At 45.4% G+C, this 18,315-nt stretch overlaps 1 protein-coding gene across 3 annotated transcripts in view; it reads right to left on the bottom strand.

Moving 5' to 3' along the window:
- Nucleotides 1-10,305, bottom strand: part of DIEXF (digestive organ expansion factor homolog (zebrafish)) — a 27,527-nt gene extending 17,222 nt beyond the window's left edge. The window contains exons 1-5 of one of the 3 annotated variants that reach the window (XM_019549427.1): nucleotides 10,135-10,305; nucleotides 8,148-8,184; nucleotides 5,461-5,701; nucleotides 4,488-4,700; nucleotides 367-455 (exon numbers count right to left, since the gene is read on the bottom strand). In XM_019549427.1, coding sequence (XP_019404972.1) covers nucleotides 367-455; nucleotides 4,488-4,700; nucleotides 5,461-5,701; nucleotides 8,148-8,184; nucleotides 10,135-10,235 — 681 coding nt within the window. In that variant the 5' untranslated portion in view covers nucleotides 10,236-10,305. The remainder of the gene's footprint in view (nucleotides 1-366; nucleotides 456-4,487; nucleotides 4,701-5,460; nucleotides 5,702-8,147; nucleotides 8,185-10,134) is intronic. The other 2 variants (XM_019549426.1, XM_019549428.1) reach the window with 2 other exon arrangements.
- Between the last annotated feature and the right edge of the window lie 8,010 nt (nucleotides 10,306-18,315).

Here is an 18,315-nt window from a genome sequence, read left to right as displayed (position 1 = left end):
CCCCCACCCCCCAAAAAATCAGGCCTGGAAGAGCTAATCTTACCCTCATCAAAACTCAACACCTTTACTGATTTCAATATACTACAAACCGGACCCTAAGGCCTACATTCTCAGCTGTACTCACATATATCAGCTAAAGGAAATGGTCTTTGATTCTGACTTTAGCTTGAGATAATGGAAAAATGAATTGTTGCTGGGATTTTATCTGAACACTGACAACACCAGTTCCACCACTCAATAAACATTCTGAATCTACTCCAGTGCCAACTATGCAATTGTGGAATGATAATACATACAAAAGAACTAACTTTCACCATCAACCCAATTATGCTATAAACTCAGGACTAGGCAACAAGACAATATTACCTTCAACTGACTTGTAGTTTTAGAACATGCTGAAATGTTTTCTATTTCTTTTTTTTCCAGTTCTTTGTTCATATGTGCTCTATATGGATCTAGTTAAAAAAACAAGGAGGCATTATGAATAAAACTTGAATAACATTTCTGAATGGGTTTTGCATGTTGAGTCTGATATGATTTTTAAAGCCACACAAAGCAAGTCACTAGGAAGTAACAGACATTCTACTTGTATACAATATAAAATATTCTGTACATGAACTAAATAAAAATGCCACTATTGTATAAACAAAAAAATCTTCCAAACAAAAAAACCCCCAAGAAACAAATCAAGTGTAAACAAGGTTACAACATTTGATATAAGGTAAGGGAGACTATTACAAATGTGTAGTAATTTATCTTAGAGTTTCATAGCAACGCCCATCATCTAATATCTCAGTTCCTTGCATATGAAATCAGTTGCCAATAGGATCGTCCTTAATGAGCTCATTTGACTTTCAAATCTCTAAAAAAGTCTCTGGTATATGTGCAGTGCTTTTGGCTGATGCTGTGACTCCTGTTTGGGTTATGGTGGAAAAAGATTAATCAAATGAGATTTTTTCAAGATTTCCCTAGAGATGGATAAACAAGTCAGAGTCAATCTCCCTGCAAAGAACTCCAGGACTTCAAGGAGCCAATTTTCATTTAAGTTAAGCAAAGAATTGCAAAGCATAGCAAGTAGTATCTTCCAAATGATGCAACCGAACAGGATATCAATAACAATATAGTACAGCCTCTGTTTTCCAGCTGAACTTGTTCTGATAAGATACTGCATTTTCACCTGTGAAGAATGCTACAAGCTAACACATGATACATAATATTAAACCCATACCAGTCAAAATACTAACACACAGTAAAACTGAAAGACTAATTTATTGCTCAATATCCATAAAATTATTTTTTCTAACCCAGGTACAAATACAGTACTGAATCCAATGAAGCTTAAAAAGAGAATAGTGTTACACAATAACAATGGTTACCAGTTAGTAAAACTAAGTCACCATTCAGAGAACTGAGGGTTTGGCTAACTGAGCATGTCCTATAGATTTCTTTCCTCCATTATTGGTTTTACAGACTCCAGAACTAGATGGTCTCAGCAGTGGCATATGATGTCACATATCCAGGACCATTCACTACCACGTGATAAAAGCAGAACAGAAATTTGTTCCCTGCCAACATGCATCCATGTCTGCTGCTGTTCTAGAAACTCCCATTTCTCTTCTTTGACTATAGACTATAGGTGCAAACAAGCACTCAGAAGACCTGGCTCAGGTTTAGACAGCTTGGTTTAAGCCACCTAAACCCAAGTCAGTATTGCCATGCACAAATGTTTGTGCAAGCAGCTGGAAGCAAGTAAGTCCGGTGGGAGGATGGGAGAGGTGGTAAAAACAGCTCATCCCTGAAGCTTCAGAGAATGGTTGGGATTTCTCAGTCTCTGCGTTGTTTTGGGGACCCATCCAAGCATTCAGTAGGCCAAGTTAACCCTTGCTAGCTCAGGTTAACCCCAGGCCAATCTAAAGGTGGCTCTCATGTGACGAGAGCTAGCTTTAGACTTTTAGGGTGACCTAAGCCTTGTGAATGTTTGCACACCCAGGCAATTCTCTCTCTAAGCTCAGTTAGGATGATCATAACATAATGCTTGTATGCATCCAACATGTGCCTCATCCCGCACCTGAAAAACAGGAGGTTCCTATTAAAATGCAAAGCAATGAGTACAAGCAATACTGCTGTGATAAGTTCATTCTTGTTAGTCATCATCGGGGATCTGGGTTTTCCATTTCCCACGGAAAAACGGAGTAAACCGTATATCTTACCTTCTACCAGAGGCAAACTCAGATTTTTCGTTTTACAAGAGATACCCACAAATTTTGCTGTTTTGCAATGAGCTCCATGCAGGCTGGCAGAGTTCCAGCCTGCAGGGAGCTAGGAGGGAGTGGGAGGAAGGCAGAGAGACTGGGCGCCAGGTGCACAGACATGCACGTAGCCCCAAGAAGATTGCAGAGCAGCTCCAGCAGGTAAGTGGAAGAGAGAGGAAGCTGGGCAGGGCTGAGACTGCTACCCAGCCAGGTGGGACTTGGGTTCTGGGGCTGCAATGCACAGCTGCAGGGACCCAGTAGGGAGCAGGATGGGGCCATGAGTGGCTTGTCCAGGGGAAGGGGAGGGCAGCCTCCGCCCCCCCCCCGCTGCATGCACTCCTGGAGGCAGAGGGGACCCATGCCCCCCAGATCTGTACCCAGGGCAGGTGCAGGCCGCAGACTCCTGCTCTGCTTCCCTCCCCCAGGGCCGCCAGAGCCACATGGGGGAGGGAAGCAGGGCAGCAGGGGACAGCGGAGCTGCGTGAAGAAGCCGCCAGCTGCTGTTTCTTATTGCCCTGCTTTTCTCCCCTGAGGCCTCTGGAGCCCGGTGGACACAACCCAGTGAAGAAAGCAAAGTCATTTGATTACAGTTAATACCTACCCATGTGGAAAACCGAAATTCTGTAATGGAGTGGTTTCTCTGGCAGACAAATATATAAAAATGATTTAATAGTTGGAAATTGAAACTAGACAAATCAAGACTTGAAACAAAATGAAGGTTTGTTTGGTTTTTATTTTTAAAAAACCAGTAAAAGGTAGTTAGGGCTGTGTGAAATGGCACCGTTTCATTTCAACAGAACAGCATTTTGTTTCAAAACCACTGTTCTGTTTCATTTCGCTGTTTTAACGTTTTGCTCATAAGTTATAATGGGGAAGCTCAAAACAGCCTATAACTTTGTCATTTCTGGCCCGATTTGAAAGAAATGTGCAGGAATGGTAGCCCCTTCTGAGGGCATGAGGCATGCCAAGTTTCAAGGAGATAGGTGCAGGTGTTTGGGGGAAAACTGCACCTGAAGCGGCTGAGAAGCAAAACTCATGACATGGGTGACACTGTGTGTGTGTTAAGGCACAGTAGGGTGAAAACAGCGGGCATGCTAGCCCTGCAGAGGCCATGAAGCCTGCCAGCTGTCAAGGAGATAGGTGCAGGGGCTTCTGAGTTCTCGGGCCCTGCACCTCTACGTGCTGATAGGCAAAACTCATAACATGGGTCCTTGTAGGACTGTGCCCGTCTTGGGGGACAGGGGGGTGAAAACTGCAGGCCTGCTAGGCCCTGCTGCAGCCACGAAGCCTGCCAGGTGTCAAGGAGATCGGTGCAGGGGGAGTCTGGGTTCTGGGGCCCTGCACCTCTAGGTGCTGACAGGCAAAACTCGTGACATGGGTGGGTGACACTGTGTGTGTGTTAAGGTGTGCCCTCACTCAGCTGACACCAAGGCAGAAAGCAGGGCAGTTCAAACAATGCTGCCTTTTATGCAGTTTTTCCATCCCTCCCCCAGAGCACTGGGATTGGATGGGACCTCAGGGAAGGATCACAGTCACTGGCCAGCTACAGTCAATAATGAGAGCACTCCTTCCCCACCACTTCCCCCTCCCTCTCCTTACTTTAGTTTATGTTTCCTTGCAGGCAAGCCCAGCTTGAGCTTTGAAACTCAAAACGTTTTGAAATTTTTGAAATGTTTTGACTTGCCTTGCTTCGTTTCGAGGCCATTTAAAAGCTCTCCGTTTCGTTTTGATTTCGCCGTTTTGAGCTCAAAATGAGTCGAAACAGCATTGAAACGAGATTGCCAGCAAAATGTTGCACAGCTCTATTATTAATCACAAGAAAAAATTATAAAGGAATGTGGTAGATTCTCCAAAACCTGCAACCCCCTACACTAAGCTGGATATTTTTCTTTAAAAAAAAAAAAAAACAACAACAACAACAAAAAAACAAAAAACAATGAATCCTAACAAGTGTTATGCACAGAGCACTTTACTGGAGTGCTGTGTGCAAGTGTAGAAAGAAAAAGATATTCCTGAGACTGAATTAAAAAAAAAAAATGTATATCCACATTAGCTTCAACTATAATTTACATGGTTTGTACCCAGCCAGTTACATAAGTAAGGTACCACAAGAATTCAAGTGCCCTAAGGATAATCTACACAAATATATATAGATTGTTATGCACGTTAAGACTGCAAACTGAAGGATCTGCTTTGGGGACAAGTCATTGAATATACACACACACCAGATTTTACCTTCAGAAACCTCTCGAGAAGAGCTGCTCTCTCTTTCAGCTGTACTGTAATCTCCACTCTCTTCTTCCATGAAATTGGTTTCCAAGCTAAATTCAGATTCATGTTTCACATCAGTGAACTCTTCAATTGCTCCATGTTTTGGGTCACCAGAGTTATGTGTTTCATCAGCTTGCTCCTGGCCAAGTGCCTGCTTTATTGTGTCTTTGGCTGCGACTTATTGGAGATAGAAATAGGTTAGGTTCTCCTAGGAGAAATGTTCTGTACAATTACCTGACTCTTACTGCTTAGATTTTAACACTAGTTCAGCTGTGTACTCATATTTTTTCCAAGTGCTCAAGCTCTCCGTTTTGAGCAAAGAACAGAAGGTTCGTGTGTTACAGTAAGAGGCCTTCTGTCACCTCACATGCCAAATGTCACATGCAGCATATTGTGTTGCCCTCATTTGGCAACCAGAACACCCATCTGCAAAACAGACACATTATTTTAAATGGGTAAAAGCTGCATAAAGCTGACACCTCTTTGCCAGGATTCTTTGCTGACCTCATAAATATGACTGTCTCCTCGTGAAGCAGAAAGTAGTATTTTCTCTAAGAGGTAAATCCTGATCCATCTTCTATGGCAGATCATGCCATGGGGAAAAGCATAGTTTAGAGCCTCCAGACTGCCCATGTGTAACAAAATCCAGCAGCATGAGGATTCCCTGGATAGGAGGTTGGGAAAGGCTAGCTACTTGCCAGGGTACAAGAGAGTTGTGTCTCAACAACTGCATGCATCTAATAGTTGCTGCCACAGGAAAGCTGAGGCACAGAAGATGTGGTAACTACTCTCATCTCCGGCCCAGTCGCACCCAAAGCAAATGCACCTCTAACAAGAAACCCAGCAGAGAGCCCAGCTGCTCTAGGATCCAGTGTCACAGTCTGTCTGTACTTTATGATTCAAACATCACTAATAAATCTGAAAAAAATAAAACTACCTTCTTCCTGGCCCAGCACATCACTCTCATCATCTTCTTCATCTGTACCTCCAACTTCTTGAGGCCCTTCACTGTTTGATTCTGCCTCACTTTCATCACCTTCTTCAGACTCATCTTCATCCTCCTCCTCTTCAGTACCCGGAACAGTTTTTAACAAGGCCAGAAGTTTGTGATAATCCGACACACGTTCCGATTCATTCTCTGCATCACTCTCTGAACTTGATTGATCAGAATTCTCAGGCTAAAACACAAAACATTGGTCATTTACCAGGCTCCTAAAAGCCCACAGGCTTATAGAAAGTACATATATGCATAGTGACAGCATCTTCACTTAATGTGCATATTTAACGCAGCATCTCCCATTTTAAGTCTTGCTTTCCAGTTCTACATTTAAACAGACTAGTATAGTTTCATTGCATCTCTGAACTTCAACCAACTAAGACAGACCCCCCCACCAAAATTCTAAAAGCATCCTAGCATATTTAACTACAAAAATCCCATTAATTTTACTGTAAATTGTGTGGCTATATCTCCCAAGTACTTCTGCAAATTTCATTCGCCTTCTCCAAGTGCAATCAGTACCGTGTAAGCACTGGAATTAAATTCAGAGAAGTTAAGAGTTCTGAAAAATGCAACTTTGGAAACAAAGCACTACTACAAGCAAGAAACATTGACAACAGATATTGGTACAATATTGTTTTCTTTTTGACTCTGTTCATGAGGTTCATATTAAATGAACTCTTGTTAAGAAACCTTCCTGTAAAGGCAGTCTGTGCACAGTACAAGAGGACAATCTGCCCAGGTCAGAACATGAAAATTGTCTGGGAATAGAAGAGTTTGCACATTTAGACACCAATCTCAACAGTGAACTCTTGTCACTGGGCTTTTAAATACTGACACTAGGAGCATCTAACCCTGAAATGTTTTAGTATCTCAGCAAACTTGCAGAGATTTGACCCTATCAATCTAACCCATGGTCAGGGAGAAGATGAAAATGTCTGCAGTCTACACAGGCAACGAATTCCACTAAACTGATAATGGATATACAAAAAAGAAGCACACAGAGGGAGAAGGAATAGAAACCTGCTCTAACTAAGCCTACTTCACAACCAGAAGTCACTGACTCAGACAGAGCCAGATCCTACTGTGTTGCCAAGAGAAACCAGAAGAACAACTTATTCTTCCCCTTGAAGTTTTGAAGTCATCTCATCCATTTGAAAAGTGATGAGAGCAAGGACTCCTCCTGATCAAAAAAACAAAACAAAACAAAACAACAACTATTCCCCACAACCAAAAAAAGAGAGAGAAAATTAACTACTACAGATCTGGATAAGAAAAAAGAGGATTGCTGTAGGTCTTCACTGAGTGAAGAAATATAATTTAGTGAAGAACAAAAATATATTTTTTTTACCCCATAATCTTGCGGATGTCACCAAGTTGGGGGAGTAGGAGATACACTGGAGGGCAGGGCTAGAGGAACCTTGACAAATTGGTGGACTGGGCCAAAAGAAATCTCATGAGGGTCAGCAAGGACAAGTGCAAAGTCTTGCACTTAGGACAGACGAATCCCATGCACCAGTACAGGCTTGGGACCAACTAGCTAAGCAACAGCTCTGCAGAAAAGGACCCGGGGGTTACACAGAACAAGAAGCTAGATAGAAGTCAAGCGTGCCCTTGTCGTCAAGAAGGCTAACAGTATACTGGGATGCATTAGTAGGTACGTTGCCAGCAGATGAAGGGAAGTAATTATCTTCCTCTATTCTGCACTGGTCAGGCCACATCTGGAGTACTGTGTCCAGTGTTGGACCTCCAACTACAAAAAGGATGTGGACAAGTTGGAAGAGCCCAGTGGACGGCAACAGAAATGGTTAGGATGCTGGGGTACATGATTTCTGTGGAGAGGCTGAGGGAACTGGGCTTATTTAATCTGGAGAACAGACGACAGAGGGGATTTAATAGCAACCTTCAACTACGTGAAGGGGGGTTTCATAGAGGATGGAGCTAGACTGTTCTCACTGGTGGCAGACGACAAAACAAGGAGCAATGGTCTCAAGTTGCAGCAAGGGAAATTTAAGTTGGATATTAGGAAAAACTCTCTCACTAAGAGGGTGGTGAAGCACTGGAAAAGGCTACCTAGAGAGGCTGTGGAATCTCCATCCCTGGGGGGTTTTAAGGCCCAGCTTGATAAAGCCCTGGTTGGAATGATCTAGTTGGGGATGACCTTCTGAAGTCCCTTCCAACCCTAATTTTCTATGATTCTATAATGGGCAACATCAAGGTAAAGTAAAAAGGGATGTCTTGGGGTTTGTATAACTAACATTTATTTTTAACGCTCAAGTTTAGAAGTCTAATGGGTTTGTCATCATTATTGCTGAATGAAATGCAAGATGTTAAACACTAAGCTTGGGTGGTTTCCATTCAGTCTCACTGCCTAGCTCTCTTGACTTCATATACAGCTGGAAGTCTTGGACTGCAACCTTTGTTTTTGTTTGATTTTAAACATTTTCTTCCATGTTCCCTTAGCTGCTTTTAACACAACTGAAAAATTCTGGAACAAATTTTTTTATCTGCAATTTGCCCTGAGCGCTAAAATAACTTCATCCTGTCTGACAGATCCCACTATATCTGTATAATTTGTATAACAGCAATACAAAAGGAAAATATGAAAAATAATTAGAGTATGTTACCAGTTCACAAATTTGAGTGACTTCTCTTCCAGAAACCCTGAAGAAATAAACAGAAATCAATTTCAGCTTTCAATGAGTGCTAGGGAAAAGGGAATCTATATTATCCAAAAGAATGTAAGGACTTTGTTATACCTTACACTGTGAGCCTCAGAAAAGTTGATGGGTGTTAGTGCTAGCTCAATTTTGGACCCATCAGATATTTAGGCCATCAGGGGCCTGAAGGACTAGAAAAAAAGAATCCCCCCTCCCATTACAGACTTGTCCCCTACCTCCCAGGGCTCCCCTAGTTTCCCCCTACTAGCTGCCCAGATGTCTGTCCCAGGGGAGCAGGTAGGGAAGGCAGGTTAACCCTTCCCTACTAGGAAAGACAGAGCAAGAGTAACCACAAGTGAGCACAGGGGTGGGGGCAGTGAGCAAGGATCTGAGATAGTAGAAAGGGTAGGGGGACAGTGGGCTTTATCCAGGCCAGAAGGGGAGGGCAGAGTGGCTATACTTTAGTGAAAGAGGAGCGGGGTCACGTGGATCAGAGATAAGAGCAGCAGTTCTCAAACTGGCAGACTGGGCTCCATCAATTTAAAATGATACAACCATAAGTACCACCAGCAAATTTTTTAGTTCAACCTTAAGTATCACCAGCACATTTTTATCATAAAGTAATTATGACAAATCCATTAACCCGTACCACTGACAGGGCTGTCTGCATACCACAGCTTGGAAATTGCTGCCCTAGAGTGGTATAACTTTGAGCCATATAACAAGTGCTTAAAACAAGTTTCAGGTGTTAATGTGCAGACAATCCAGGGGTTATGAGCTCTAAGAGCCACCCAAAATTACCATGCAAGAAGGCCCTCAGTCTCCCTGCAGCTAAAACCAAGTTTGGAGCCTGAAGCTGAGTGCCAGGGGTGAAGTGAGCCATTCAAGAGAAGGCCCCAGTAGTGACTGTGAATGACAGGTTTGGGCCAATTGGTTCAGGTGACCAGGCATCATTTGACAGCAGCACAGGGAAATGATAGAAAAGTTGGGCTTTGAGGGACCTCTAGTGGTCAACCAGGCCAACCCCCTGTCTGACGCAGGATCATCCCTATCCCAACCCACAACCTAAACTCTACATAAAACCACTGTCAACAAATCTTATTGTAAACCAGTCAATCAATACCATTTCTACATCTGTCCCATGAGAAGGAAGAGGTTGGGATGGGTCTACATACAAACTAGAGAGGAGGAAAGCCTCGAGAAGAGTCTGGGGAGGGTGTAACGAACCACTGAGCCCATGGAAGGCGGGTGACTGCCTCCTAGTCAAACACCTGCTGCAGTTATCAGCCAGACCAAAGGAGAGACCTCCAACGCGCTGGTCCCATGCTTAGACATTGGGACTGCTGGCCGCACACCACAGCAGGGAAGGCAAGTAAATGAAGACGGAGCATGGCTTTAGCACTTCTGTACTGTCAGATACCCAAGAACGAAAAGTGAAATCATTAGAAACATCTTGAATTTTGTGTTGTGAAACTTGATCACTACCACTGCCCATAAAAGATGGTAGCAACAGCCCTTGAAACCCAATCGTTTTCCTTCTCAAGAGAAGAGTTCCTAGAGTGCTTCTCAGCCTTTTTTTCTGACATTGCTGGTTCTCCTTCTCACACAACTGCTACCAGTGAATGCTCCAGTATTCATAACCAGTCCCTAGAGAAATAACCTCATGCCCACCCCAGGGGGATGACCTCTGATGGACACGACCTCATGTCTACCCCCATGAGAGCCTGACTCAGACAGGGCGAGCGAAACCCGGCAGCACCAGGGCAGTGGTAGCGAGCAGGTCCGTGGCTGTGGAGCCGGACGGCTTGGCCTGGAGGAGCTGTGCCCGCCCCGCCCTGCCCCAGCCGGGCTGCTGGTAAGGAGCCGGCCGCTGCCCGGGGTCCAAGGGGAATTGCCGACTGAGGTCACGGCTAGTGCCGATGACGCACTAAGCACGCGCGTGGGTCTCACTCACGCGTCGCGGACCGGATGCTGCTCCCCGAAGTCGCGGAGGTGCCTCTTCTGCCGTTTGCTGAGGCCGGCTAGCGCTGGGCCGCGCACCCGCCGCTTCCCCATGCCAACCCCGGCCTGGCAGCAACAGAAGAGAGGCACATGCGGCCGCCAGGCGCTTTACGGCCGCTGCGCGACAAGGAAGCAGGGCGGGGAGAGGAGAGAACCCCGCCCCGAGCGCTCGCGTCACGCGCGGCGGCGTTTCGAGAGAACTGGCGTCAGCCCGGCCCTGCGGTGACGTCACCCCCCGCCGGGCCCGGAAAGCCCCCGCGCCGCCGCCGGGGGCGCAGCGCATGGTCGCTTCCTCAGTCCGCGTTGCCTTTGCAAGGCTCCTGTGTCGGCCCCGCGGCCGCCCAGACCCGCCCGCCACCGCCTTTTCCCAGGCACGACGTCGGTGTGGTACGGGCAGGCCTGCAGTAACAGGCGGGCTCGAGGGGCTGAGCCCCCGGGCGGCCCCCGCAGGAGCCGGCGTGGGCCTTCAACCCTTACGTTGAGACCGGAGCGACCACCGTGCCAGGTCTTAAATATAAAACGATCTTGTTGGAAGCTCAGAAGTATCGTATTTGCTGAAAAACCATTGTGCCCATGCAAATAAGTCTCTTATTGATTTTCTGTTGCTCACTGACTCTCCAGTGAGTGAGTGACAACTGGGTCACCAAAGTTGAAGCTTGTCTTTTATTTTGATGTAAGCCGGCATAAGAAAGTGATGATGGCGGACTGGAGAGCGACTTGTATTTTCTATATGCAGTATCAGTTAACTGCCTCGAAAATTATTGTACCTTTTGAACGCTTTTACCATTATCAATCATACATGGTACAAGAGTTGGAGTTAGGGTACAAACAGGATGATTAGCATACACCTGGGAACGCTAGGAATGACCCTTCCTGACAGTAAACCAGCCTGGGGCGCGCTCCGTACTGCTGGGACTGTGTCGCTGCCACTGTTGCTGGTATGCTGGCTGGTTCGTGTAGAGCTAGTTTGGGTGCCTCTGCAGTAGTGGGATCAAGGCTGATACTGTCTAAATTTATGGACAGTCCATTAAAAAAGAAAAGGCTTTAAATGCTAGTGTGTAAAATCCATTAGATAAAAATCGAGCCATTTGTAAAAAAAGTTACAAAATCATTAGCTTGGTTGAAGATGTGCCATCAGAATGAGGCTGGATGCAAGTGTCATGGACAGAGCAGAGCAGTGCCACCTTGTGTTTCACAGCACAAACAAGTGCAGCTCCCAGCTGTAATTCGGAGCCTTTTCTGCCATTACCCCAGGACCAAAGAGAAGTTCATTGTTGGCTCCAGGGGAAGGGGAATCTAGCTGTGGGCTGGGAACCTGCAGCCAGGTTCCCATAGCAATGGCCAGGGCTCTCTGCTAGTGCTCACTGTTGTCATAATGGGAGGGGGAAAGGCAGCAAAAGGAGCTTGTTCTTGGGGCTCCTCAGCTGGTGCTGAAGGGTGGGGTGGGTGAATTGGAGCCCCCCCTCCCCTCTGGGGAGCTGCAGTACACTTGTCCCACCCTCTGGGGGGGGGCTGAAAACCCCCCAAACTGAACTTCCTCCACTCCCTTTCCCTCTTCCCATTCTGAAAACAGTGACAGTCTGGGAGCTCTGCAGACACAAGTTACAAAAGACACTACATTTTTAAATGTCTTCATGCGGTGAGGGGTCAGATTTTTACTTGATTGGCCATTTTTGAAGCTGTCTGCAGCCATGCACTTATTTGGTCACAGCTGAAACTGCTCTCTGGCCAGATTGGATGAAAATTGTCACTTCTGTCTGCACCCTGAGCTGGAATGCAACTTGGTGCCCTATGGGGAGTTCTCTGTCAGGGCTTTGTGGTCTTCTCCTTTTGGTAGCCACATATTGCTGCTGCATCCTGTCTGCCATTGCCTGCTATAACAGCTGCTCACCACAAAGCTAGGCAGGGCCTAGATCTTGCTGTTTGGGGGGTACTTTTGGCTAGTGCAGGTGGTAGAACCCCCAGTTGCAGCCATGGGTGAGCCTCCCTTCCAGAAAAGTGAGTTGGTTGGTTTGCTGACAGACTATTAATTATTTGAGTTTCACTTGATGATTAATGGCTAAGGTTTTCTTCAAGGTCATCCGTTTATCCCTTTCCCCGCTGTAATAAACCCTGTTTTAGTTGAACATTGCTTGTGAGTAGAGTTTTGTTCACTTCCAAACACTCAGTTAAAATGTATTTTCCTGTGTTTCTCTGTGGGGCTCAAGGCACCCAAGTGTTAAACCTCTAAATTTGAACTCAGCCCTTCTTACTGCCATCCAGGACCTGGCACAAAACAATACATAAAACATATGTCAGTACAAAAGGTTGGCTGTCAGTAAAAAGTTTGCAGATGTCAGTAAAAAAACGAAGAAAATGGGGGGTTGGCAACCTTGAGTGGTATCCAACCTTCACTGTCCCATGGACAACAATACCAAGCAAGTAACATGCCACAGGCAAAATTGTACCTTATTCTCCCTGTTGACCTTGATTTTAACTTCATAATCCCTGCAGTCATGAGCAGTATCAGCAATATGTCACCCTGTGAGCTGTGGGTTGGGTGCCACTGCTCTACACTATGCTGTAGTATAGACTGATCCTCAGCATAATAGACACTGTACTTACTAATGCAGCTTGTTCTGGCCTGTGGTTGTAAAACCATGTTTAGCAGTTTATTTGTACTGATTATTGAGACTTATATGTTATGTGACAATTAACTAAGGAATTACTCTGATTCTCTATGTATTTCTTGAACATGACATCAGGACATCTCATCCCTGAAGATTCTGGAGGAGAAATACCTGTGGTCCTCAGAATGGAAATACAAATGGAGAATCCCATATGGGATAGGCATGAGATGGACACCAAACTGCTCAGACCAAGCAAGATACTGGCAATTCCAGATATGTGCAGAAATTCAGGTGCATAGGGAACTTTACTGGCAGGTATGTTAAGGATTTCAATTTTGGATTGAGGTGTCTAAAGTATGCCAAAATCCCACCTTTCTGGCTGATCTTACTGAATGGTTCATGGTATTAGACAGGGGTGTCTGTCTATCCCATGAGAGGATTTCTGAGTTATATAAATATTCATCCTAATTAACTGGTATACAATAAGAACTGCAAACTTTCATTCAGTTGCACGAAGAAACTTGGCTTAAGATAAGCATAAAGCAATTAGTACAGCATCTGCATTTAATGGACTCTGTGGCCACTTCCAGACATGCAGGGGCATATGCTTGCAGTGGCATAAATTTCCACAATGTACGTCCCCACATGTGAGTTTTGGTGCAATACAACTTGTTCTGCAACAGGCAAGCTGCCCTTGCCTAGCTTCTCCCAGCTTTTCAACCAGGGACAGCTGGATGCTGGGGTCAACACTGGTGCTGGCCCCAGCAGTCTTACCAGGTGGCCTGGAGCAGCAGGGGCACAGGTTGGGCAGCATGGAGGCCTGACCAGAAGCCAGAGCATTGCTCTGGACAGCCTATCCTCCATGCCTACCAATGCATGCTTGTTATGTATGTGTTGCGCCGCTTTTTCTTCTGGGTAGTGGGGAGGAGGAGGTTGTTTGTGTGGATTTTTGCTACCAGAAATCCTGGTAGCAAATTTTGGCCACGTACTGCAAATCTGTAGCACGGGACACATTTTAATGTTTTCTGTGTGCAATTTGTGACACCACAAACCTTCTGCCCCTACATGTCTGGATATGGCCTATTTGTTGTTTCAGTGAAATTTAACTATCATTAAAACAATGTATATTCAAATTGTTACTTTTTGGGCACAGAAAACTCACCTAACCCAGGCCTGTAATGACATTTGTTGTTAAATTGGTTCTTTTCTGTTTTTTCTGTGTTGGATTATTTGGAGAAACAGAGTTCCCAAAGAACTAGTGACTAATCTTAGCGCAATGAAAATGGTTCTAAGAACAGCTATTCTTGCCGAAGGCAATCTTACTGCTCTCCCAAATATGAAGTGAGTATTGGCACAGCTACTCCCATAGAAATCCTATCCTCTTAGGAGGAAGAGAAGAAAAACTGTTTTGTACTTGAGTTATAAACCTGCTCTGGTGCAATTTACACTGTCGCTTATGTCAAACTCATTAATTTTTGTGACCATTTTGTAAAGTGAGAGAGAAAATTAATGACAGGGAAATAAATTCTCTCGCTGTATTAAGGGGTGATACTCAGCTGATTGCACCAGGGCCTGTGGATGGCTGCTGTGTATTGTGTTGTTGTAATACAGCCTGTGCTCACTGTTGTGTAGCTAATTTTCTCCAGAAATTTTTTTCATGATTGACCGAACTATGATAGATATATAAATAGTGCAATGCAGAATTGGTCAGTGGTTTCATGCTTTCCTCTTCTTCTGGCAAACCATGATGGCTTTTAACTTGACAGAAACATCAATATGCAGAGTTTTAAGTACAGAATCAGTGTAATTAGGTAGACAGAAGGGATTCTGACAACCTGCTGCTCTGTTCCCTACACTATTTTGTGCTTCCAAAGTTTTAACCACAATGCTTTTATTAATAAAGTCTTTTTCCACATAAATTTAGAATTCAGATTGGGCAAATACCTAGGTTTACAGGTAGGATAATGCTGTTATTCCCTGGAGCTCTGCCTTGCCCTCTGGAAGTTTTTAATCAAAAAAGCCTCTACATTTTATAGATCTGAATCAAACCATCATACCTCTGGTAATGGGAATACTCAGTTCATTCTGTCCTCATGTACATCTAAAAGAAGAAATAATCTTCTGCTTTAAGGTAGTCTGGCTAATGGACATGATTTGCTGAAGGCTTGTTAACATAAGCATCACGAGTGGGCTACTTATGTAAAGGTTATTCAGGTAAAGACGATCCAAGCAAGAGCATCTTGCAGGACTTGGAACATGGATTTAATCTTTATACTGAAAAAATCTGTGTGTGGCCTGGGAAAAAAGGCACTATACTAAGCGAGTGGAGAAGGGACAGAGAACACACACCCACAAAGACCATTCTTCATCAAAAAAGACAGCACAAAACAGTTTCCTCCATCATGTCAATTTCAAATCCCCTTAAATGCTGCAATATTTAGGTGATCAAAGGTTCATGCTTATACAAAAGGTATCTATCCCAAAGGGTGCAGTAACCAGTTTAAGAAGTTCAGATTCTTTTACTGGCCCTTGCATTCTGTGCTGGCTCAAAATTCTTATTTGCTTAACTGAGATGCATGACCTAAATGGAATATACAATGACAATTAGCTGTCCTGCAATCTATTTATGCTTTCTCTCTTGTATGAAGTGGGCCAGCAGACCAACCTCCTACTCATAGCAAGGAGGAGGATGGCAAATCATAGGATGGATTACCTTAATTTACACTATCTTATTACTGAAATTAAAAGCAAGCTTTTTTTAATATGAAAGAAATTAGATCCAAAGCTTCACCTCTTACATCACCCATTCATATTCAGATCAACATTCATAAAAACAGGTCATTACTTTCTGGGATCTCTTAGGCCATTCAAAAGAAAGTGGTTTCAATCCTCCATGCAAAGATTATTACTAGTCCAGTTCCAAGGAAATAAATTAATAACCCCAAATAGTTTTAGGATAATGTACCTAAAGCTATGCAAAGGTATTTTTAATAAGAAAAAAACATCAGAAGCCATGTTTGAAAGTTTACTCCCATCTTTTCATGGTGTTCTCAGCAAAGAGAATTATGCATTCAGATCCATATAGCTAGGCTCTCAAAAAAGGGGTGGAAATGCAGCATTAATAACAGTGGGAAAATATGCTCCGATAGCAGCCAGTGGCAGCTGCTAGCAAGTGTCCTGATATAGGGGCAAACAAAGACCTAACAAAGGCTGATGAACTGGCATCCTGGTTTTCTCTGATTTAAAAAATCCCCAATTTTTGGTTTAAAAAAAAGTAACCCTAAATCCACATTTTTCCGTGATTAAAATGAAACACCACTATATCTATATAGCAGCCAGTCCTGGGCTGCATGACTCCAAGACAGCATTTGTCCCAGATTCACAGTATTCCAGCCTCCAATGGGACTGCCAGGAGCAGGATGCAAGGGGTGCTGTGTGCATGTGCATGCCTACACACGTGCATGTGGCCAGGAAATACAGCTGGGAAGCATGGAGAGCAGTTCCCTGCTGGTAAGTCTATTGGGGGGGAAGGGTATATAAGGAGAGGGGGTCTGTGGGGCAGGAGGGGGGACAGATCAAGGCCCTCATGGTGAGGGAGCGAGTGGGGCCAGGGGCTGGGGGTACTGCCCAGCTAGGGCGGTGCATGGGGCCAGGACAAGGAGCGGGACAGGGCCACAGGTGGCTCTTCCAGTGGATGGGGGGCATGTGCCCCCCTGGCAGATTTGTGTGTGGGGCAGGGGCAGATGTGGGCTGCCTGCTGCGGGCTTGGGGCTCCCTGCTGCTGCTGGGCAGGCAGGATGTGCACAACCAGTGTGGGGCTCCCAGGGGAAAGTCAGCAGGGTGGAGAGCCCCAAGGCTGCAGCAGGCAGCCCACATCTGCCCCCAGCTCCACTCCGCTTGGGTCTGGTCCAGCCGTGCCAGCAGCTGGGGGGTGGGCTGTGTGGCATGTGTCCCACCTTTCCTTTTTGAAAAGGTGGCAACCGTATTCCTACCCCTGTGCTAGGGCTTATGTGGCCCTTGACTCCTCTGCCTCTGGTCATCTGACCTGGCCCTTTTCAAAAACAGGCCCCAGGTGCTGCCAATCCTAAATCCACCACACAGGCTCTCATTCCCTTCATGGACTGCTCAGAGGCCTGCCACTCAACTTTCTGTTGCATTCCCCTAGCCTGCCTCTTGCAACACTGCTCCTGCTTCCTGCCTGTAGCAGGGGTAAGGGTCCCTGTTAAACAGATGTTTATACAAGTAAGAATTGCAAGTTTATACCAAATATACTTTTTACTGAAGTATAACGATCCTCTAAGTCCAAAGGGTGACAATCCCAACACGGATCAAAAGGTGCAAGAGTGCTCAAAAGCCCTCATGGCTCACCAAAAGCATCCAGGAACATCTCAAAGCTAAAAAGGAGGCATACACCCAATGGAAAGGAGGGGCCATCACCAAGGAGGATTATACTTCCATTGCTTGAGATTGTAGGGGGGCTGTTAGGAAAGCTAAAGCGGAGATGGAACTGGGACTAGCAACCTGGATCAAAGATAACGAGAAGTCCTTTTTTAAATACATAGCGGGTAAAAAGAAGGTTCCGGGCAACGTGGGGCCTCTGCAGGACACACTAGGAAATCTGGTGGTCACAGCAGATGACAAAGCTAATCTCTTTAACAATTTCTTTGCCTCCATTTTTCTAAGCAGTGACCTGGTCATCCCCCCCACCGGGATCCCAGACGGACCAGGGGAGGTGAAGCCAGGACCAGGGTTAGTGAGGACCTAGTCAGGGAACTTGTGGAGGGACTGGATGTATTCAAATCAGCAGGTCCTGACAATCTTCACCCCAGAGTGCTGAGGGAATTGGCAGGGGTCATTGCGGGACACCTGGCACAGCTTTACGAGCACTCGTGGTGCTCTGGTGAGGTGCCAGAGGACTGGAAAAGGGCCAATGTGGTCCCCATTTTCAAAAAAGGGAGGAAAGAGGACCCTGTTAGTCTTACTTTGATCCTGGGGAAGCTCTTTGAGAAAATTATCCATGAGCACATCTGCGAGGGACCAGCAGGGGAGATTATGCTTGTGAGCGACCAACATGGGTTCATTAGAGGCAGGTCCTGTCAGACCAACCTGGTGGCCTTCTACAACCAGGTCACCAAATCCTTGGACTCAGGTGTCATGGTGGATGTAGTCTTTCTGGACTTTAGGAAGGCCTTCGACACTGTCTCTCACCCCATCCTCATTAAAAAAAACTAGGCGACTGTGGTGTCAATGCCTACACTGTCAGATGAGTCACCAATTGGCTGGAGGGCTGCACCCAGAGCTTGGTGGTGGATGGGTCATGTGGGCAGTAGGGTTCCCCAGGGCTCAGTCCTTGGGCCTGCACTGTTCAACATTTTCATCAGCGACTTGGACGAGGAAGTAAAAAGTACCTTGTTCAAATTCACAGATGACACTAAGATATGGGGAGAAGTGGGCACACTAGAGGAGAGGGACAGGCTGCAATCAGACCTAGACAGGTTACAGGGGTGGGCGGATGAGAACAGGAT

The sequence above is a fragment of the Crocodylus porosus genome, unplaced genomic scaffold, assembly GCF_001723895.1.
Source record: "Crocodylus porosus isolate Cpor-Errol unplaced genomic scaffold, CroPor_comp1, whole genome shotgun sequence".
NCBI classification, from domain to species: domain Eukaryota; kingdom Metazoa; phylum Chordata; order Crocodylia; family Crocodylidae; genus Crocodylus; species Crocodylus porosus.
This window is presented reverse-complemented; position numbering and strand designations above follow the sequence as displayed.